The following is a 22,399-nucleotide window of genomic DNA, read 5'->3' as shown; positions in this document are numbered from 1 at the left end:
TGCTATATTAGCCACCAAGGAGCTTCTCAACGCTAGCTAGCAAATAAAACTATTATTCCTGAGAGTTGGGAAATGACAGTTCGTGCAGGGAATTGACGAAAGCATCCTCTGTGCAAAGAGCGCAACGTTTGGAATATTTGGTTTCAGTCCCGTCTTTGAATTAAAACGAGGTAAGTTGTAAAATGGCGGATAGCTAACGTTACCATCCAGGGAGTTTGTCATTGATGCTGCTTTACGGCGCAGCCGAGCAGGCATGTGAGATCAGTGTCACCAGGAGTCATTAACGCAAAAACGACTTCATCGAAATATCTCAAAATCAACTCGGTTAATACTTGCGACGTGTGGTTTCAGCTGGTGTGAAGTATGCTAGTGGTCTCGTTAGCCTGCTACAGCTAACGCCAATGCTAGCCAAGCAGGCAAGCTAACGTGATGCTGGAAAATGTATGAAATGCTAAAGTGAATATTAGCCCTAAAACTCGTTGTTCGGTGCTAATGAGCTCGTTAAAGAGGTGGTGTGAAGGCGGCCGACTAGACAGAGCGTCGGTGCCTCGGGTTAACACCGTATCTCAGTCGGTTAGCTCGCATTAGCCTGAGAGCTGCTCGGCCGTCGTAGCAGAGACGGTACGTCAGGAGGAGATGAGAGTGAGCAGGAGTCAGCAGCCTCTCACACATCTGTGGCTGCTGCTGCTGCTGCTGCTGCTGCTTCGGAAGTGTACAACTGCGCCTGTCACAATTGTTGTGTGGTCAACTTGCCTTAAATTCTAAGCCACGTTAGACTTTTACCACCACACTGACCTGCCGTAAACACTTGGGAGGATATTACATTACTTTTAAAGAAAGTAGCTAACGTGATGTTGACGCACTCAGGTCCGGTATGTGGCCATTTATGGAGCGACAAGTCAGGCCCTGCGTGTGTCCGGGACAACAACAACAACAACAATGTTTATAGGTGATGATGTAGGCTGGGAATGCCAGCGACAGTAAACAACAACAGTGTAAACACATCCTTGGAGTTCTCTCTTGTAAAATATCACAAAGTTCCAGTTAAACCACTTGAATACGCATACTTAAAGTTATTTCCCTAATTAAATGATATAACTTCACGGAAAGTCTTAATTATGCCATGTTGTATATTGACTCTGAATGTAAACATACAATAAAAAAAGATTAAACTTTGGTCCAATAACAAGCCTCTAACTTCTCTTTACAGACAGACACCTCACCATCCTGTAGCCTAGAGTAGTTTGCTTTGTAGGGAGAATGGATATACATGTTTTAAAAAGTCAACTAAGGGAATTATCATGAGGAATTCTACTATTCTGATACAAATAAACCTTAAACGTTAGGTATATTTTAATTTAACTGATGTCCTGATTAAAACCGTAACTCAGCTGTGAGTCCCATCATGGATAATGAGGTTACTGCCATTAATTTACTGTAGGCCCAGAAAATTCATTAATCATGTCTCCAGCTTCATGAGTGCTATCATTAGCTCATTTGTGTCGGTCAATAGAAGCTCGATTGTGAGTTCAGTGCTGGTCTTTGATGGCAGAGGCCTCACCAGTCTATTAGATACCCACAGGGCAAATTGCAAATGGATAGTTTTATCTGTCAAAAACCACCTACCTGTGTTGCTTTGTACAATTTGTGCTCAACTTTGAGTCAAGACTTTAATGCGAATCTTAAAGTTAGTTGTATTGATACATAACAAGATTCAGGAAGTTTTATGTGGCACATGCTCATACAGTATGTGCAGTGAAATGATCTGCAGTAACAATAGGACATTATAGGAAAACATTCTTTCAAAACAATTAAAAAATAGAAAAAGTCACAACGTCCTAAATCATTTTAAAACTAATCTTCCTCTGGAGTGTGACAGTGGGGTGAACTCAGCATATTCTGATGTTCCTATTTCCTTATGTAGAAATTACCTATTGGAAGGAAGCTAAAGGTGTGATTTTCCGACCCATCTGAAAATACTCCCACATGACTCACAGGGTTCAAGAGAAAAGTGCTCCGTCATATTAGCAGTTTCACTGCACAGAGTCTGTACTGTTTTTTCAGTTGCTCACTTCCTACTAGCATCTCAAACCCGGTGAGATAACTTCGTTTTAGGCTCCCTATGCTTTCTCTTCAGACTTGACCAGTGCTGGGCCCATTTACAAACTCTTAGTGTAAATGTTGGTGTTACAGTTTGTTGTGATGGAACCCAGTCATTTGTTACCAGAGTGCAAACTGATTCTAGAAAGCTTCTTTACTCTGAGTAGCAGTCAGTAAACTGACAGTTTTACAATGATATAAAAAAATGGGTTTTATGTGATCAGGGTCTTTCCTGCATAGAGGAATTTTTGGTGCCTTCTGTCGAAGATGGAAACACAAACTTGTCTTTACTGTATGCAAATAAATGAGGCTTGCATCGTCACCCTCATAAAGCCCGTACTGAACGTGGAAAACCCCTAATGATACAAAAGTACAGCATGAAAATCCTGCAAAGATGGCAAATCTTTGGTATTTTTGTTGAATGACAAACTGTTATTAAACTGTCAAAACCGACATTAATCATCCTAATACTTGTCAACTAATTGTTTGAATTATTTCAGTACTAGGCTGTAATCAAGTATAGAAAATTTTAATGTTGTGATTGACAGGATGGCAAAAATAATAATAAAAGATGTTATTTTTGTTGGGTAGTTTAAAATAACTGCTCTACAAGCTTAGAATTATCTGTACTATTAGAGATAAAGGCAGAGTTTGTGAGTTCTCCGTCTGTTAAATTGTAAAACACAGTGAAAGTGAGTCACTGTGATGACTGAGGAAAGCAGTCCCTCAAGCTTTTAACAAATGTTTAGGATAACTCAGAACGATAATTAAAGAATGAGTGTACGTAATAGTTATTCTCTTCAGTTAATCCATTGAGAAACTAATGGTTTTCTTTACGCAATGTCAGAATATATTTAGACAGGCTTTTTATCCACAGAAGGGAAACACAATAAAACTAATCATCAGAGAACTTGGAACCAGGAAATGTGGGGTTGATAATTGACTTAAACAAACACTTTCAGCAAAAGTTGCCCATGATTACATTTCTAACTATATGCCTTTATTTATTTTTTTTGCAGTTGACATTTTGATATAGAAGTGCTACTAATAACATCAGCTCAGTTTTTGCATTCAAGTGTGTCCCAGTGAGCCCTGGCAGTGTGACAGCAGCAGCACGCTCAGTACCAGGAACCGAATCCAGCAATTGATCGATCAGTCAAACAATCATTAGCACTTCTCGTACATGTTAATGTTGTTCAAAGTGCTTCACAGATGGCTGATAAGCTGATCAAGTGCAGAATAATTTTTCTTTACAGTGACAATAACTGTGAATTGCACATAGAGTCATATTTTGATGTTCATGAGCAATATTTACTGTGTATCAGGGGAGTCAGTCACTTTAATAGGCATCATTTTGTGAGCCGCTAAACTGCTGCCATACAATAACGGGGACCTGCCGCCTCAATGTTTGAAAGATTATTCAGGGGTTTCTTGTGTTCACAGTTGTATGACTCATATATAATCTGGAGTGCTTTGTTATCGCTGAAGTTGAGGTGAATTTCAAAGGGCCGCTGCAAATACTGTGTTTTTGTCCAGGCTTGTAGTAAACGTAATATCTCTGCATGGTAGTTATCATCATGACACATTGACAGGTTCACTGAGGTGTTAGTGGAAATGCTGGTCCATCTTATACCCCATTTAAACTTGTGTAACATTTGATCTGTGTCTGGCTATGTTGTCTGGGTAATGATATCGATCCATGGTTCTTTGCTTCTACACATGGTATTAGACATCCTCTCTGCTGAAAGTGATATTTTTTACTTTGTTAACATGTCCATATGGTGTTTATATGCTTGAAGAAAAATCATGAGTGAATTAAGCAGTCAGCACCATGGCTTGAAGCTGCAGTGTGTCCATGATGATCTCAAAAGCACAGATTCAGACTCCCAGGGTTTTATAAACCAGGGACACCAAGCCTGTCAGCTTGGATGGTGGGGCTTTCTGCATCATGCTTTAACGTCAGACTTCGTTTATAGTTCAAACATGTATGGATTAGTTATTCCACTGTTACATCTTGCCATTGTGTAGCGTAGAGTAGTTGTACAATGTTTGAACAGTGTCATGGGTAAGCTGGTGTGCTTGAACTGCAGCAGCAGAGGGGTGGTGGAGAGAGAGAGGCAGGACCTCAGATCTGCACATAAAGGAAGCAGTGACGTAGACATCCAAGCCACTTCAAGGCAGGAAGGACTGTTTTCTGGGAATACGCTTATAAATATTAACTTTAATATTATTAAATTAACTTTGAGATGAGTTTTAAAGGTTTAATCAATGACTGGTGAGGGACTTGAAAATATGTTCTCGATTGTACCTGCTCTTTAATCAGTCCCGGTATACCGTGTACGTCGGTGGGTTTTGCTGATTTTCCAACACAACATGACACATCCCAGGTCAGAGAAGCAATGCTCTTCTTTTATTGATGAGCTAATATTGCTACTACCTGTAGGTGTTGTTGGGTTGACTTAACTCAGGAGGAAGAAACTGAATTAGGTTAGCATTTAAATTAATGTTTTGTTTTCTTCAGAATTTGGTCTTGGTGTGTGGATTGCATTACACCTGCCTGATACCCCGTTACTACTGATTGTGGTCAGGTTTGGGTTGTGAAACGATTTCACTGATCCCACTGATGATGCGTCTACACCCCACACATTAGCATATCCAGATAAGTCATCTGGATACAGACTGCCAGCTTTAATTGGTATTAGGGCCATATGTACTCTCATTGTAGCAACAAATGTGCTCCCTTCTTAAATTAGTATTGCATTAGGTCTTCAGCTGAGCCCTTTGTAGGATTGTTGTTGATGATACTGTGTTGTTCTTGAGTTACTGCAGTCACTCTTTTTTTTTTTTTCCAGGTGTTTCTGAAGAAATACCTTCTTATTTGGGGTCCGGAGCAGTAGAAGCACCTACTCCAGCAGATCCAAAAAATGTTAAAGAAATGATAGCAGCGCAGGATTTGCACACAGAGTTTCAGTTTCCCCAGTAAGCAATGCACTGCATGAATATGTTATCAAATTAAACATGTTTTTTTGCTACAGTGTAATCCCTATATCCACAATTGGTATGTTTGAATTTTGTTTTGTGTTTGTAATGCTTTGTGTGCTTTGTGCAGAGAGGCAGAATCTCAGTTGTCTTCAGATACTGATCTTGAGGACCCTGATGGCAAAAATGCAAGGACAACAAAGGGCGCGGTATGTGTCTCGTTTTCTATACGTGTTCATGTGCAGTCAGGGTCACAGGCACGGTGCACACCATACCCAGCATGCATCGGATGAAAGTCAGTGAAATCACAGGGCTAACGCAGAGTACAAACAGTGTGATGTTATGCAGCAGCTGTGCCAATGCTGTATCACTGTCTACTTCAGCTGTCTGTAATGTGATTTAGCTTCACACTGTGACAGACTTTTAATTTCCAGTAAACAAGGAACATTTTTAGTGCTTAGAGTTATGATTACACAGCATCGTTTTTATTTTCCGTTGAACTTCTTTCTCCTCAACAGGCGGCCAAGAAAGGGAAGAAGGCGCTTGGAGAGAGGGCCAAAGGTGGGGGAGCAGGGACGCTCCCTGGTGCTGGCTGGGTAAATGGTCATCATCGGGAAAACGGGATGGAGAATATGACTCTATTTGAGGTGGTTAAAATGGGAAAGAGTGCCACACAGGTGGGTTCACAGTCTTCTTCTCATTTTTGTCCCACTGCTTTGTGATTCTGGAAATATTTAGACTGAAGTGGTGTCTGTGGTTTGCAGTTTTTGGACAAAGCTTATTCTGTGATGGGTTTAGTCTGTCAGCAGCTGTGTGGGGCAGCATCCTCTTAGGGTTTTCAAACTTGTATTTGAATTTGATGCATTGAGAAATGATGTGGTAAAATTGTGTGGTTATATTTTGATTTTCTAGTCTGTTGTTGACGACTGGATCGAGGCATACAAACATGACAGGGACATTGCTCTGCTGGACTTAATCAACTTCTTCATTCAGTGCTCTGGCTGTAAAGGTAACTGTCTGACATGATGTGTCTAAACATGAGCAACTGGTGCCTGAAAGCAAACGAATGTGCTGAAATGTGTTGCCATTGTGATTCTTCACACAGGTGCCGTGAGTGTGGAGATGTTCAGACATATGCAGAACTCCGAAATCATCCGGAAAATGACAGAGGAATTTGATGAGGTGATGCAGGCTGTGCTGATGTGTATATCTTAATTTAAAAAAGAAGAATCTAATTATAAATCTGTGCAGTTACCAGCATGGGAGATGTTTTAAATCTGGTAAACATAAAGGGAAATTAACTGCATGACACAAATGTAATCCGCCTGGCCTGGATCTGATTATCTCTCTGCTATCATCAAACAGGACAGCGGTGACTATCCATTAACTCTCTCAGGGCCACAGTGGAAGAAGTTCCGGATAAGCTTCTGTGACTTCATTGCAGTGCTGGTGCGGCAGTGTCAGTACAGCATCATTTATGACGAGTACATGATGGACACGCTCATCTCACTCCTCACTGGCCTGTCTGACTCACAGGTCAGGGCATTCAGACATACAAGCACACTAGCAGGTCAGTTTTTAATGTGCACTTTGGTCTTCTGCATTTCTGCTCCATGCCTGTTTTGCATGCTGTTATTGTTCAGAAGCTGTTGTTCATTCAAGCTTGTATGTGTTGTCTTTGCCAGCCATGAAGTTGATGACAGCCTTGGTAAATGTTGCTCTGAACCTGAGCATCAATATGGACAACACACAGAGACAGTATGAGGCGGAGAGGAACAAGGTCATTGCAAAAAGAGCCAACGACAGGTTGGAGCTCCTGTTACAGAAGCGTAAAGAGGTGAGACGAAAGAGAAGCTGTCCCAACACTTGCAAGTACCTTTTGACATCGGCCGTGTCTCCATATAATTATCAAGCAAATTTGAAAAAGAAAAAAAAAAAGTTAATTAGACCTGTTTCCATTAACTGTTTTGGAGCCAAAAAAGTAGTCTGCACAGTGTCATCAAAAGTTGGCACCGTCGGCTGCATTACGCACGGCTGTAATAAACAGAGTGGAACGAGCCAGAAACAAACCCAGTCGTTGGCCAACTACTAAAAGACCTTGAAGAAGAGAAACGTGGAGAGAAAAATAGAGAGAAGGCTTCAGGAGATGTTGTTAATTGTAATTATTAGCCACGTTTCATGCTGTCTGGAAGCAAAGAATATGAAAGAAGTGGAAACAGCTGATCAGCCATCAGTCATGAGTGACATGTGTGCTCCATCAAAACTTGTTCAGAATGAGTCACCACTTTTCCATCACCCATCATGCACATTAACTCTTTTTTGGAAAAGATGCATCTACACTTGCATTAAACATTTTCTAAATGAATTAATCTTTGTATCCATTAATAAGAACTCTTTACCATCTGGCTGCATATAAAACAGATATAATTATAAATATATACCAGGCCTCATGAAAGAATTATTGAACAAACAGATTTGTTCTCTCATGGCATGTATGAGTTATTCTATTATAAGAGAATTTGTGGCATTCATTTCATTAATTTAGAATTTTGCTCCAACCATACTGTAGAAGTCAATAAAGTCGTATGCATACTGTCTGCTTCCTCCAAAAGGTAGAAAAAATTGCCTTCATTTGCAATAATTTGTTATTTAAATTCTATATATTTTAAAAACCATATTACTTTACTTTTATATTCCAGCACAGCCACAGATTTGTAGTTGTTATGTGAACATTTTCTCACTCAACCAGCTGCCTCAGGGCTTTCATGCCGGCAGTGCAACATCCCCTCCTGTACGCTTATTATCCTCTCATCTAACATCTCAGTGTCATATTAGTCTTGGATCACGTTAGTATTGAAAGACACTATTGACAGTCTGACATCATGTCAAATCATTGTAATTACAGTGTGTCATTGCTCTTATGCAGCGCTCTAGATTAGCTGTTTCACTGGTAGCACTGGTGCGTCCAACTTCCTCATCTTCCACCTTGTCACAGGCAAAACATGACTTGCAGAACATTTTCTTATTGATAGATGCTACAATTTACTGATATTCCCTAAACGCCCCACATTGCAGCTGCTGCTTGGTGTCTGCGGTGTGCTCAGACAGGTGTGTGACCAGAAGTTGCTCTGATAAGAGGAAACTAGGACGTTCTAATGTCAGATTTGTCCAAGATGAAACCTTGTGTTTCTTTTTCTACATGTGTTTTTTTCTATGAGCAGAAAAAACAGCACATTATAGGTGCGCTCCCCTTTAATGAGAAGATCGCATATTTTAAATACTGCTGTACACCAAAGTTATAAAAAGACTACTTCGATGGAGGTCTGGAGCCCTACTCTTATAACACTTTATTGGCAGCTGTCCTGTTAATATTTTCAAATCGTTTTGCATCCTTTGATTTGATGATGCTGACTGTGGTAAACTTTTCATTCATTCATGCATTCAAACTTATTATTGAGGGGTGATCCTTTTCTTCATTGGCATCATTCATTTCATTATAAAAGCAAAGATAAACCAAAGGAAAATAACAAAGACATATGCTAACAGTGAAGGGCTGGTACCACACCACTATAAATATCAACACTTTCTGCATAGGTAGGATAATTGTTTAGCAAAATTGTATTAAAATTTAAATTCTCGTACAGAAAGACGAGAAACCCCAAACCTGCCAAATACAGTAAATATTCAGTACATAAATTAAGACATAAAAAGGCTAAAATACAATTATGTAAAACAATTACGAGTAGAACTTTCTAATTTTAAAGCAAATTTTATGAAATTTCCAAAAGACAAAAGTGTATTATTTGTAGAAGGTATTTTTAAGTTTCATTTATTTGAAATAAATTGTCAGCAACACTTCACACTGTGTGTTGTGACATTCTTCATTTTACTCTATGGTAAAATTCTTGTGAAGAAAACAGTCCGCCTTTAATGGCAACTTGAGAGGCGTTAATTATCCCGCTAATGAAATCTGACAAAGCACCTCCTCCTGAACAGGTTGCACTCCTCAGGCTGAAATGAGAGATTTACTGCAAGTTTGCTCAGTTAAGAGACTCTGGTGAAATCTGACCAGGTGCACTTGCATGATTAAGCTTCTCAGAATCAAGCGAGAGAAGATAAAAATACTAAAACATGCTTGCGTGAGACCTACTGCACATGTGTAGAAGATGTTTTTACAGGATGAGGCTGTTGAGAATAAGAAAAATATAGAACAATTTCACCCCGATCCTTTTACGTTACTGAAAAGATTTCCAGCAAAGCTTTTTCTTTTTACCAAAACCCAGAATGGGGGCATCAGAAAAGGGGAATTTGTTTTCTGTGCTTTTCATGCAAATGATTTTAAGTATCGCTTTGTATTTCAGCTTCAAGAAAATCAGGATGAAATCGAAAACATGATGAATGCAATTTTCAAAGGAGTGTTTGTTCACAGATATCGGTAAGTGAATCCTAGATAGACTTACACACTGCATGTTGACTGTAAGATTTCAGGATGAGCCTCTAATCACACTTGAGTCTCACCACAAGATGCTGAAGCCTCTCGGTGTTCATTTGTGGCATTTTGGCACCCTCTAGTGGGCACTTGTTATCAACACCAACTAGAGTCTACATGGTCTTAGTATGAAATGTGAAATATTTGAGCAGTTTTCTCAACACCAGGTCATGTCACTGGTCTAATGACTGAATTAAATTGATTTTCGTGGTGTTCCAGGGATGCCATTGCTGAAATCCGAGCTATTTGTATTGAGGAGATTGGAGTGTGGATGAAGTTGTACAGTGACGCCTTCCTCAATGACAGTTACTTGAAGTACGTCGGCTGGACAATGCATGACAAGGTGAGCTAACTGTTTAATGTGCATGAACAAATTTAACTTGGACATGTTCCTGAAAGCCCCTAATAATTACAGGAGATGTCTACAGCAGCAGCAGAGAAGAAACCATCCTCCCAGAACTGAAGGAGAACATTAAAATAGCCAGAATAGGGAAACAACACAAACATAAGCATCAGCCTAACACAATTTGCAGTAGAGAAAGTTTAGAAAATGTTAGTGTACTTGTTAGGAATGTTGTTCAAAGCATCTTGGGGAACTTGCACAGTTCTGTAGGTTTCGTCTGTCAGGGTCATACGGGTTTGCTGCAGAACTCCTCGTTCCTGTCGTCTGTTAACAGATCTGGTTAAAGTCTCTGGCTGTGTGTTTGGAGAAGCAGATGCCTCCCTGATGGTAGTGAATGTCGGATAAAAATCTGCCTCTACTGCTCAGCATTTAGGAGAGCCCGAATCCTGACAAAATGTACAGCTCCACTTGCAGACATACACCTCCAAACTTTCAAGGAACCTCCACCACGTTTCACTGTTGTCTCTAGACACTTAACCTTGTAGCGCTCTCCACCCGTTTGGCTGACAAACTGCCATCTCTTACAGCCAAGTGCTTCAAATTCTGAATCCCTCCAGAGCACCAGCTGCCATTTTTCACACCTCAGGTCTTGTTTTTATGCATAGGGGAGTTACTTGGCTTTATTTCCACATTGGAGGAAGGTTTTTTTTTTTTTTTACTTTACTCAATAAAATCACTTCTGGCCAGGCTTATCCAGACTTTTAATTAGTGTGCCAGGTTTTTTTTTTTGGCCAGCGTTCAGCTCGTGCCGCTGCTGGACACCTTCCCATTTTAAGTCAGCTTGATGTGTCTTCAATCCGCTGCACTCAGTTTTCTTTCTGTAAGTTAAACACCTGTCTGCTGCAGAATATCTCCCTGTGAGACACCTTGATGATCATCTTGCGTCTTGCTCACTGTTGCTATGGTGTAAGATTTTTAGATTAAACACTATATAAACATTTCAGACATTCTTATATTCAGGATAATATTTCCTAATGTGACACTAATGCAGAACTACTGTGTACGACAAATGTTTTTTTGTGTAATATCTGAAGTGCTAAACCCTTTTGTACTGCTTTACATATGACCATATTTAATCTGTAGAGGTGCGTAATGATTAACATGCTTAACTAAGGCAATGGAAAATTAACACTTGAGTTCTGACATAAGTATCTTTTATATTTCCACTGTGACTGCAGCAAGGTGAAGTGCGGCTAAAGTGCCTGACTGCCCTGCAAGGCCTGTACTACAACAGGGAACTCAGCGCTCGACTGGAGCTCTTCACAAGTCGCTTCAAGGTGAATCTGCAGCTGCATCACTTCATGACTAGTTAGAGGGTTGTTGGAAATGTACAGGATTTGCACTCGTTGACTCTTTATATGTAGACAGCTAAAGAGAGTCTCATGTAACTCATCTCTAAAACATGTGTTTACTCTCACTGACAGGATCGCATCGTTTCTATGACTCTGGATAAGGAATATGATGTTGCAGTGCAAGCCATTAAACTCCTGACGCTTGTCTTACAGTGAGTAACCTCCTCTCTTCTTGAATGGAACGTTCTGCCTTTAATCTGAGGTCATATTCTACAGATAATAGCTAAAGTCAACATAATTTACATGAATTCTTGATACAAATTGGGATTTAATATGTTTTGCATCAATTAGAGACTCACAGATGTTGCCTTTAACGTTATATATTATTTTGTTAGATTTTATAAACATGTTTTCTTCCTGATACTAAAAGCTTCTGTGAGAAGTTTTTGTACAAACTAATAGTAATAGGTCTAATTCTAAATGTTCATCTTTGTCAATCACAGATTCATTAAACCGGCCTTTATCAGTAAGAACGTTTACATTTTGTTCAACAGGAGCAGTGATGAGGTTCTGACAGCAGAGGACTGTGAGAGTGTGTATCATCTGGTTTACTCCGCTCATCGACCCATCGCTGTTTCAGCAGGAGAGTTTCTGTTTAAGAAGTAAGTGTTTTATTGCAGTTGTAAAACTTCATCAAGACTGGCGCGCCAATGAAAGTGAACATGATTTATCCAACATATTATATGGTTTTACTGCCAGTAATAACCGTGACAGAATCATTGCACGGATTAGCTTGTTGTATGAAGAAGCTCTTTCACTCAGCTGACTCTGGTCGAGGTTGAGTTGTGTTCACACTCATGGGAAATACTGTAAACTTAAAGAGGAGGAAGGACCTAAAGGGATATTCTGCACGACCTCTACTATACTGTAGTGACCTCTGACAGCTTGGAGGGAGGCACTGACATGTGAGTTTGCTTCTTTGTGAGGATGGCAGCTGCCGTTGTTTTCACACAGTTTCTGCAGCAGTTGTATTGAAGTGCAGAAGTGATTGTGTTTCACAAGATAAGCAAAAGTATGACATAATATGCTGGTGTGTTGTCCAATTTGGCTATGAAATAAATTAGAATAAAGAATATAGAGACAAGAAAAGTGTGTAAGAAGGGTGCTGATTTCAGCATATCGAAATCATTTATACTACAACACTGGAACATACATTAAACATACAAGCAATGAATTAGTTACACAGTTACTGCACTGTGACACACACCATGCACACACAACAGGAACCGTTTCTGAACTTTTTGATCACACCACATACATTTAACCTGTACTTGTGCATTATGAATTAGGCTAAGACGCATTAGAAAATCCTGTGAAATCACAACATCCAGTACTGTTTGACACCCCATGTTTGTCCGTGCTTGTAGCTTTTCTAAAGTCACTGCAAAACTGCATTCCACCTATTTTCACTACTTATTTTTAACAGCCTTTTTATTGTGCTATTTGAAGGCTCTTCAGCCATCGAGGTCCCGACGAGGACGGATTACCCAGGAGGGGCAGGCAGAGCCTCAACGGCAGCCTTATAAAGACGACTGTCTTCTTCTTCTTGGAGAGCGAGGTGACCAGGCCTTTGCACTAACCCTTTGCTCATCGTAGTTGAATATAAAATATCCTTTTTTTTAACGTAATTCTTTAGATCTTTAGAATTCAAATACTTATTTTAACTTATTTTAGTTTGTGATTAGATTCAATAATTATAACAATATCTGAAAAAATGTAATTGTCCATTGTGAGGCAATTTCTTTTTGACAAACAGAAAAATAATGTGTTAAGGTTTTATTTAATCAAATACTACTTTTATACTAGCTGAGGAACCTGCCTTGTTTCAATAAGTATTTATTTTATTCAGTTCCATTCCACATTTGGTGTTTTGTAGCTGCATGAACATGGAGCCTACTTGGTGGACAGCCTGTGGGAGTGCGCGTCAGAGCTGCTAAAAGACTGGGAGACTATGATCAGCTTGCTGCTTGATGAGCCCATGCCAGGAGAGGAGGGTAAGAGACCACAGCCTCAGACAATCACATGCTGAGCTTTTTGGGCCAAGTACATTTTTTGCCAAGGTGTCATTTTATTTGTTTACTTGTTTCTCTGATTCGTACTCCTATGTGAATTTCAGCCCTGACTGATCGGCAGGAGACAGCTCTGGTCGAGATCATGCTCTGTGCCGTTAGGCAGGCGTGTGAATGCCACCCTCCAGTAGGCAGAGGCACAGGGAAGAGGGTGAGTGTCAGGTTGTCATGCTTCACATAGAGAGGATTAACTTCTGAAATGGTTTCATGTTGTTAATATGCTTGGGTGTTTTGTGCATGGAAAAGATCTTGACTGCAAAGGAGAAGAAAACACAGCTGGATGATCGGACACGGGTCACAGAGATGTTTGCAGTTGCGTTGCCTCTGTTACTGGCAAAGGTAAATCCTTGTGATCTCCTGAGTTCATTTGACTGTTTAGACGAGTTTGATTCCGAGACACTCAACTCAAACTGCTTTCTCTTTTTGTTGTCATAGTACTGTGTTGATATCGATAAGGTGACCAATTTGCTGCAAATACCAAAGTATTTTGATCTTGACATCTACACAACTGGCCGTTTGGAAAAGGTTTGTTTTTATATTATTTTACAGAACTTCTTTTTAAAGACACAGCTTTAAAGTTAAACAGTTTATGCAATGGCAGTGAATCAATGTTGTGTTTTTCATTTAGCATTTGGATGCCTTGTTGCGACAAATCTGGGAGGTTGTGGATAAGCACACAGACATTGAGGTCCTGGAGGCCTGCTCAACCACCTACCACTATCTCTGCAACGAGGAGTTCACCATCTTCAATCGCGTGGACATCGCCCGCTCCCAACTTCTTGATGAGCTTGTAGACAAGTTCAATAGACTCCTGGAGGACTTCCTGCAAGAGGTAGGGGCCGTAAGATGGATTGTTTCAATGTATGCTAACCGGTACCATTGATGAATGGCCACGATTTCACCAGCCTGACCTCCTGTTTGTCAGGGTGAAGAACCAGATGAGGACGATGCCTACCAAGTTCTGTCTACACTCAAGAAGATCAGCGCTTTCCACAAGTAAATACGTTTGTTGTTATGGTTTCAACACATTGAAGGCAGAGAAATATTTGGTCACTTCTAGTTACTACTGTTTGGCTTTTAAGTTATATGTTTTGGTTTTCTCGTGCGGCATAAATACATATTATATATTAATTTAAATTTGATGGATTTTCTGCTTTCAGTGCACATGATCTCTGTAAGTGGGATCTCTTCACCAGCAACTACAGGCTACTGAACACAGGTCTGCAGAACGGAGATATGCCTGAACAGGTATTACAGCCCGAACAGTAGAATAGAAACCAACATGCAGTTAATCAATGTCTTTGCATTCATTGAAGTGACCGGAAAGTTAACTAGGTTCCAGTTGTCTGTAGTGATTATAGCAGGAGCAACCTTTACTATATGTGTGGCTCATCCATGATTGTTTTCTATTTGGATGATTGTGACAGTCACTCTAGACATATATACATGCACAAATAGTCTCTAGAAGTCTAAATCATCCCTGAACATTTGACTCTGCAAATTTCAGATACATTTTCACTGTGAGGAAGACCTGTGGTCTGTTTGCCTCTCTATACCAAAGCCCTGCGCAAATGTGTATTTTGTACTCCCACCCACACCTGCAAACATTCTGACCATTCACGCCCACACAACAAACAGTTCCACTGAATTTGTGTGTTTTGATTTTGTGTCTCCCGTCCTGCTGGGAACACACATTATTTTCCTGTGAAGTATTAAAAGATGCATACCTGTTGGATCAACCCAAAGGTGGCAGATTTGTGCCGGTTCTTTTCAACTTCACCCACAGCTTATTGCTCACTCCCACCTGCAGAAAAGTTAAAACCACCCACTCTTGCAAAATATGCGCTGGGTTGTGCAGCCCAATCTCAATGCTGTTCTCTATTCCATACTCACAGAACTCAGCAAGCAGCATCTTTTATCGCTCGATACAATAAATAAGAATAAAGTCAGGGGCAATCAATCAGTCTTGTTGCTGGTATGCTTCATATATACTTGGGACTGCAGTTACCATGTTTATAAAGAGAGACACTGACTGTGTACAACATTGTGGCTCATCTGATGTGCTTCGTTTTCTTCCTGTCAGATTGTGATTCATGCAATGCAGTGCACGCATTACATCATCCTGTGGCATCTAGCGAAGGTCTCAGATGGCAGTTCAGTAAAGGTACTGTTCATTGAGCTGTTATAGATATTTGACAAAATAGCTGTAATAAGTAAATGTCTGAAAATATGGTGTAAATATATCAGTTGAATATATCTATGGATACTTCTGTGACATAAATATTTTTCGACAGTATCACAATTGGAAAGTATGCTACCTGCTCAAGGGCTAGCAGCGTTGGCATTAGCACTCCACTTTATTCCCTGTATGTTATCAGAATAAATAACTACAAATTATTACAATTATTACATTATTACAACAGCTACATGAGGTTTCAAGGTACCAACTATACACCTTTTACTTTATCATACAACAATGATTTAAGAAAGCTGTTATTTTATAACAGTAGTTCATTAGTCTCAAAAAGTCTCCTCCTATCTCCCAACTTGAACAAGATTTTTCAACAAGTTTTACTCAACTATTGTTTTTACATGAATATAAATCTTTCAACACCTGCACATGCTCAATGCATGACCCCGACTGTTTGCCGCTTAATTTAAAAGGATTGAAGTGTTCATTTACAGTACTGTCTAACTCAACGTTTGCTCCTTTTAGGGCGATATGGTGACCCTGAGAAAGCAAATGAGAGCTTTTTGCTTAATGTGTCAGCGTTACATAAACAGCATCAACACCGCAGTCAAAGAGCAGGTGAGATTATGATGAATCAGATTTTTCTTTTATTCCTGGCTTTTATACATTTTCTTTCCTGCAGCTGAACATTTGGTTGTTTTCCTAAATGCTTATGTTTTGTGTTTATTCCAGGCCTTCACCATACTTTGTGATCTGCTCCTGATCTTCAGTCACCAAATCATGGCTTCAGGCCGAGAACAGCTGGAGTCTCTGGTCTACATGCCCGACTCTTCTTTGCAGGCGGAGCTGCTCAACTTCATCCTGGATCAAGTTTTCATTGATCAGGATGATGACAACAACAGCACAGGCTAGAATCAATTTCCAATTTGTGAACACAACACCCAAGTTTGAAGAAGAAAAATAGTAACTCATGATTTCCTGTTTCGATATCTGTGTTTAGATGGACAGCAAGATGATGAAGCCAGTAAAATTGAGGCTCTGCACAAGCGAAGAAACCTTCTTGCTGCCTATTGCAAGTTGATCATTTACAATGTTGTGGAAATGAACACTGGAGCAGACATATTTAAACAGTACATGAGGGTAAGTCTTTGCACTTTTAGCATTGAAAAGAATTCCTATGTTCCTGTTGTTTTTGTTAACAGCATTTCTTGTCTTTTTGCTCAGTATTACAACGATTATGGAGATATCATCAAGGAAACGATGAGTAAAACAAGACAAATCGACAAAATACAGTGCGCAAAGACACTCATATTGAGCCTGCAAAGGGTAAGAATCTTGGACCAGATGGAGACTCACTGATATGTGAAAGTCAGCATTCTTATTGTTTGAAGATTTTGCTCAAGGTGCATCTTCATGCTGCATAATCCAATAAAAATAAATGAGGCTACAGTGACACAAGTCCCTGCAGATCACAAATACATGAAGTCTATGCCTCTCAGTCTGTCAATGAACAAAAGTGGTAAAAGTATATTTCTGTTGTTGCCTTTTGCAGTTATTCAACGAGATGTTGTCTGAACTTGGCTTAAACTTCGACCGCTCTTCATCAGCCTTCTGTGGCATAAAAGAGCTGGCACGACGGTTCTCACTGACTTTTGGCTTGGATCAGATGAAGACCAGGGAGGCTATTGCCATGTTACATAAGTAAGTAACTGTCCTGAGTCAAGCCTTTGTTGTTTACATTTTTGCATGCAGCTCAGCTCCTACAAAATGCTTGATTGAGCAAAGTTTTTCTTTTATTTACCATGTATTTGCTTTAGGGATGGAATTGAGTTTGCTTTTAAAGAGCCTAGTCCTCAAGGAGAAGGGAGTCCACCGCTGAACTTAGCATTCTTGGATATCCTGAGCGAGTTCTCGAGCAAACTCCTTCGACAGGACAAGAGGACAGTGTAAGTTTGAGGCACAATGCGTAATGTGAACACGGACCTAATGAGCAACTCTTAAAGGGCTCGAGCAGTGACTGCCATTCTAACTTTTGCAGGCACATGTACTTGGAGCGATTCATGACATTTCAGATGGCCCTTCAGAGAGAGGACTGCTGGCTGCCCCTCATCTCGTACAGGAATTCACTGCAGGCTGGAGGGGACGATGACACCATGTCTGTAATCAGTGGGATCAGCAGTCGAGGGTCCACCATTAGGAGTAAGAAGGCCAAGCCAGCCACTGCTAGCAAAAGAAAACTGCCTGAAGGTGAGAAATTCTGACATTATCGTACTTTGGCAGAGTAAGATTTACTTTATGTAGTGTAGGAACTGATCTGTGATGTGGGTTCATCTGCACCAAAACAACTTCAGGCTAGTTTGGTCTTATTTGTTTCTTTATTTGCTCTTTTTTAAAAAACATATGGAAAACAGATAAGAAAAAGACATAAGATTGGTCATATTTTAAGCGACAAACTAATCTTTTACTCCCTTAATGACAATGCAGCTTATTTGATGTATTTTGTGCCGTCTCATCTACATTCAAATAAGTTGTTTTACCTGCAATGCTGCTGAAGGTGTGTTTGTAGTTGGCAAATACACAGACTCAAATGTGGAAATGCAATGTTTTGTTTTGTTTTTTTATCTTTGAATTACCACACAGTCACACAACCACGTATGCCAGTCACTAGAGGACATAGACTCTCTCTGGATTCTCCTCTACAAACTCCTTGATGTTAATCATTGTGATCTGCAGCCACTTTAATAATAAATAAAAACACATTGTTATGTCAGGGAGTATAATAAATCACTTTGCCCTGCAGAAGAGAACAGCTGCAGCAGTAGCGATGCAGTTTGGATGAACCGTGAGCAGAATGTTCAGACGCCAGTGATGATGCACTCGCCTCACCTCACTTCAACTGTACTGAGGGATCCAAAGAAGATGAGGCCAGAGGACAGCTACACGTTCACTATGCCAGCAGAGCAGCATCCCCATCAGGCTTTGCCTCCCCAGCAGCAGCAGCCACACCATCAACACCAGGCTACCATTGATTACAAGTACAAAAGCCTTTCTACATTACTTTTCAATGAACTTATGTAAATGTCATTTACAGAATCTAGTGCTACTTTTGTGAAACTATGAATATTGCAAAGTCATACGTACTGAACGCTGTCCCACAGCACCCAGGTTACTTGGATGTTGACACAGAGGCAACAAGCTGAGGCCCGTCAGCAGCAGGAGCGGGTTAGCATGCACTACGCCAAGATGAGGAACCACATGCAGCAGGCAATGTAAGATGGCACATGTCCTGAGAGTGCACTGATACAGTTTAACAGTTAGTGCAATAGTTTTTGACAATTTGCTGACAAGTTTCTTTTGTGCACTCTACAGTCGTCGCAGCTCAGGACTTATGGAGGATGACGAGGAGCCAATAGTGGAGGATGTGATGATGTCATCGGAGGACCGCTTGGAGGACATCAATGAGGGCATGGATTTCGACACGATGGACATTGATTTGGTAATTTAAGAAATGTTCATCCGACTTGTGTTAATATAAAAAGAATTCAGACAGTTTCCTTGTAGAAATATTTCAGGTTAATGTAATAGGCTCAACCACGGTATTTGCAAAAGTGTTACTTCATGACCCCAAAACAAGAGCAACAGATGATGTGTGATGTGAAATGTGGCGAATGAGAATGCGTGCTTGAATGCAAACAAACTTAAGTAGTTTAATTGCTTTCCTGTGGTGTCAGTTGTCAGAATTTGCAAACTGGTAAAAGCGAATGATTATAACCTAAGTAAAGAGCATTTAATTGCCATAATTGATTTAACACATTTCCTCCACATCTGTCTTCAATGTACAAATTCAGGTATCAGTTTTATGATGAATTGTTCTGACTGAGCTGTTACTTTTCAGCCGGCATCCAAGAATCGCAGAGAAAGAACTGAACTAAAGCCGGACTACTTTGATCCATCGTCCATCATGGACGATTCGGTAAGCATATTCCACTACTGATAACACCTGTACATGTCTATTAGCACTAATTATGAACACCATTTGGTATCCATACAGTCAGATGTCAAGTTGCATGAATACTCCACCAAAGTCAGTCTTTAAATGTCAAATAGTGACTCTCAGTTGCTAATAGCCTCCCTCATCACAGAGGACAGCTGTGTGTTTTACTTTGGTTTGGTCCCAGGCTGCCCTATCGGGAAAAAGCAACAAAATGTCTCTGAGATTACCCAAACACATTTAGTATTGTATTTTTCTCAATCTCGGATTAATTTGTGCGAATGTTGTACAGCTAAAGCAAACACACAGTCCCAAATACTGACTGAAAATGGAAATGACAGTAGATACCAATTTAAACTGCTGCTAGTTTTTTTTTCTTGTGTGTAAGATTCTAACTTTCTAAACCACTTCTTTGTTTTTAGGTCCTCAATGTTTCCATGTTTTAACATGAATCAGACAAAAGGACAATTTGTCATCAAAATCTTTGGAAGGTGAAATGACTGTTCTCTGTGAAACTCCGAATGGCGTGAAATGGACTACTACAAACGGCTTGTGAGACACCAATGTTTGCCTCTTTAAGACTTCGTCAAAACTTAGAGGAAGAGCTTGAGCTTGAGTTTGAATTTTCCTCTGCTATTTTCACACTCCGGACTTTTGTCACACTGCAGGTTGTCCGGTTGTCCTAAAAACAACTTGGCTTGAGCTTTTGTTAAGCAGGATCTCTTTGAAGTCAAAGTGTGAAGGTGTTTGGGTTTATATAAGTGCCAGGACAGATATCGCGTGGCAGTTGCATGGTGATGGGACAATAACAGGCCAAAATTCAAATGAATAATATATACCTTTAAACTTTTTCATTCAGTAGACAAAAAAAATGTCTAATGTAAATACATAGTGGCCAATATACAGGAGGGGTGAACACAATTTCATGAACACAGATTTATAATAGCCTTACAAACTATTACTACTTTGATGATGCTGGTAGTGTTCAGTTGTTGTTGAACACTATAATGACACTGCACTTTGTCAGGTGAGGTGTTATTCAACTCAATGGTAATTTTACAGCCATACTTACTTAGAAATTATCATAGGCTCAAATCAGCACCTCTCTGATGCAATCTAAACACAAACTGAACATTACACGGTCTCATAAAGGCAGAATTTATCATGCAGTGTTGGCTACTGCATTCAATTGTGAAGGTGTCAGTGAGATTGCGTTCACCTGCTGTACTTTTAAACTGTAGACTCTGGCATGGCATGTAGCCATATATCAAAACATGTACACAGTAAAGTATAATGTGAACCGGCGTGTCATACTGTTCAAAGGCCTTGCCACAAATGATATACAGCATTCTCAGATTTCTTTGTGATGGTATTTTTTAGAAATATGTGTTCTGCTTTTATACCTTATAGATAACTTTGATTTATAGATATTTTGTAACGACAATCAAATGTAAATGAATGGTTTCTAATCATGTTATTTCACATAGATACTTAAATAATCCTTTTTAATGGAAACGATTATGTTACTGTAGATACGGCCAGCTGTTTGTATTTTCCTTTCATCTCTCTATAATGAATGGGTGCAAAAGTAATGCATTGCTAAAAAAACAAAAAACAAATGTAGTAGTTTGACAAATTGATGGCTGCATCTGAAATTATTTTTTAATATTGGGAGCATCACAATGTCATACAATTTTGACTCAACCTTAAACATGTAATCTCTCCTATATCTAGACTATTTTTCCCACTGTATAGTATCTAATAGTATCTAATAACATAGACATGCCATGATTGCAATCTTTAAAAGAAAGGAATTGAATAATAGTAGGAAAGATGTGTGTTGTTTGTTTTTTCCAGGTTGCAGACGTGCATGTTTTTTTTTTTTCCTAAAAGTCAGTTTATTTGGTTTGCCACTGTTGCGTGTATACAAGTTATAAAATTATTCTAAATTACAAAGATTCAGAATCTTTAGTCGGCTCTGATCGTATCAGAGCTGCATATTATACAGTTACAAATGTGTAATATATTGTGAATCGGTGCTCATTTTATATTTGCAGTTTCTTTTTGTGTGAAATCTTTAGGGAACGGTTAAAGAAGAAGAATGTGACTCTTTAACATTAGCCTACCAATTTGCAAGTGTGGATACAGTACATTGTTTTCTTTGTTTTTCAATGAGTTCTTGCGATATTTCTTTCCCTCTGTGTATTGGCCTGGTTGGCAAATTGTGACTTTATGAAAGACGGTGTATTCCTATTGTAGCTAGAAACAAATCCCTAATTTTGTCAGAATGTCATGATAAACTGGAGAAACAGATCATTTCATTTTGACCATAACTACATACATACTAACTATTCATGTTAGGCAAATGAGAAAAAGACATCTTAGAATTGCCTGTAAATTCACATCGATCATTTCATTTATTTTTTTTGTTTCTGTTTTGCATTGAACTGCTGAAAATGTGCATACATCTGTACGTTTATACATATTTAAATATTTGCGTATATTAAATTTGTGTTTTTATTCTATTTACAAAGTGCCCATTGCATCCTTTAATATTTGTATTTATGTCTGGAGATGTAACATGAACAGAATAAACCCTCTCCAACTGTGTGATGATTTTAATACCGAGGCTGTCGATCCATACGTACACATTGGGTGACATGACTGAAAGATTGCAGGTTACTCTTAAAATCTTTTAATTAATAATGTTTAAGAGCTCCAGTAGAAAGCAACTGGACTTCTCTTTTTGGCTCTTGAAGATGTTTCTGTGACCTGGATGGATAGATAGACAAAGTGTTTGTCATTTTTTCACTGTTATAATAATT

General features: G+C 39.4%; 1 protein-coding gene across 1 annotated transcript; it reads left to right on the top strand.

Annotated features, from left to right (window-relative positions):
* On the top strand, positions 1-22,196 carry LOC103363259 (cohesin subunit SA-2-like). The gene is made up of 34 exons (XM_008289938.1): positions 1-170; positions 4,953-5,079; positions 5,210-5,288; positions 5,598-5,756; positions 5,992-6,088; positions 6,185-6,261; positions 6,445-6,649; positions 6,765-6,916; positions 9,441-9,514; positions 9,788-9,911; positions 11,150-11,248; positions 11,396-11,475; positions 11,818-11,925; positions 12,773-12,881; positions 13,200-13,317; positions 13,440-13,543; positions 13,639-13,731; positions 13,828-13,917; positions 14,021-14,224; positions 14,318-14,388; positions 14,553-14,640; positions 15,476-15,556; positions 16,109-16,201; positions 16,316-16,490; positions 16,584-16,723; positions 16,808-16,909; positions 17,136-17,284; positions 17,401-17,529; positions 17,622-17,830; positions 18,384-18,618; positions 18,742-18,852; positions 18,953-19,079; positions 19,479-19,556; positions 19,997-22,196. Exons 2-34 carry the CDS (start codon positions 5,036-5,038, stop codon positions 20,018-20,020), a joined length of 3,828 nt encoding a protein of 1,275 aa, XP_008288160.1. The 5' UTR covers positions 1-170; positions 4,953-5,035; the 3' UTR covers positions 20,021-22,196.
* Positions 22,197-22,399: the final 203 nt, after the last annotated feature.

This window comes from Stegastes partitus, unplaced genomic scaffold (assembly GCF_000690725.1).
Source record: "Stegastes partitus isolate 25-593 unplaced genomic scaffold, Stegastes_partitus-1.0.2 Scaffold647, whole genome shotgun sequence".
NCBI classification, from domain to species: domain Eukaryota; kingdom Metazoa; phylum Chordata; class Actinopteri; family Pomacentridae; genus Stegastes; species Stegastes partitus.
This window is presented reverse-complemented; position numbering and strand designations above follow the sequence as displayed.

What these genes read in the sequence shown, in the direction of transcription:
- LOC103363259 (XM_008289938.1), top strand. Translation starts at nt 5,036, where the DNA reads ATGATAGCAGCGCAGGATTTGCACACAGAGTTTCAGTTTCCCCA. An exon ending in TCAGTGCTCTGGCTGTAAAG is followed by an intron (nt 6,089 to 6,184) that starts GTAACTGTCTGA and finishes TTCTTCACACAG; the next exon opens with GTGCCGTGAGTGTGGAGATG. An exon ending in GCTGGACAATGCATGACAAG is followed by an intron (nt 9,912 to 11,149) that starts GTGAGCTAACTG and finishes CTGTGACTGCAG; the next exon opens with CAAGGTGAAGTGCGGCTAAA.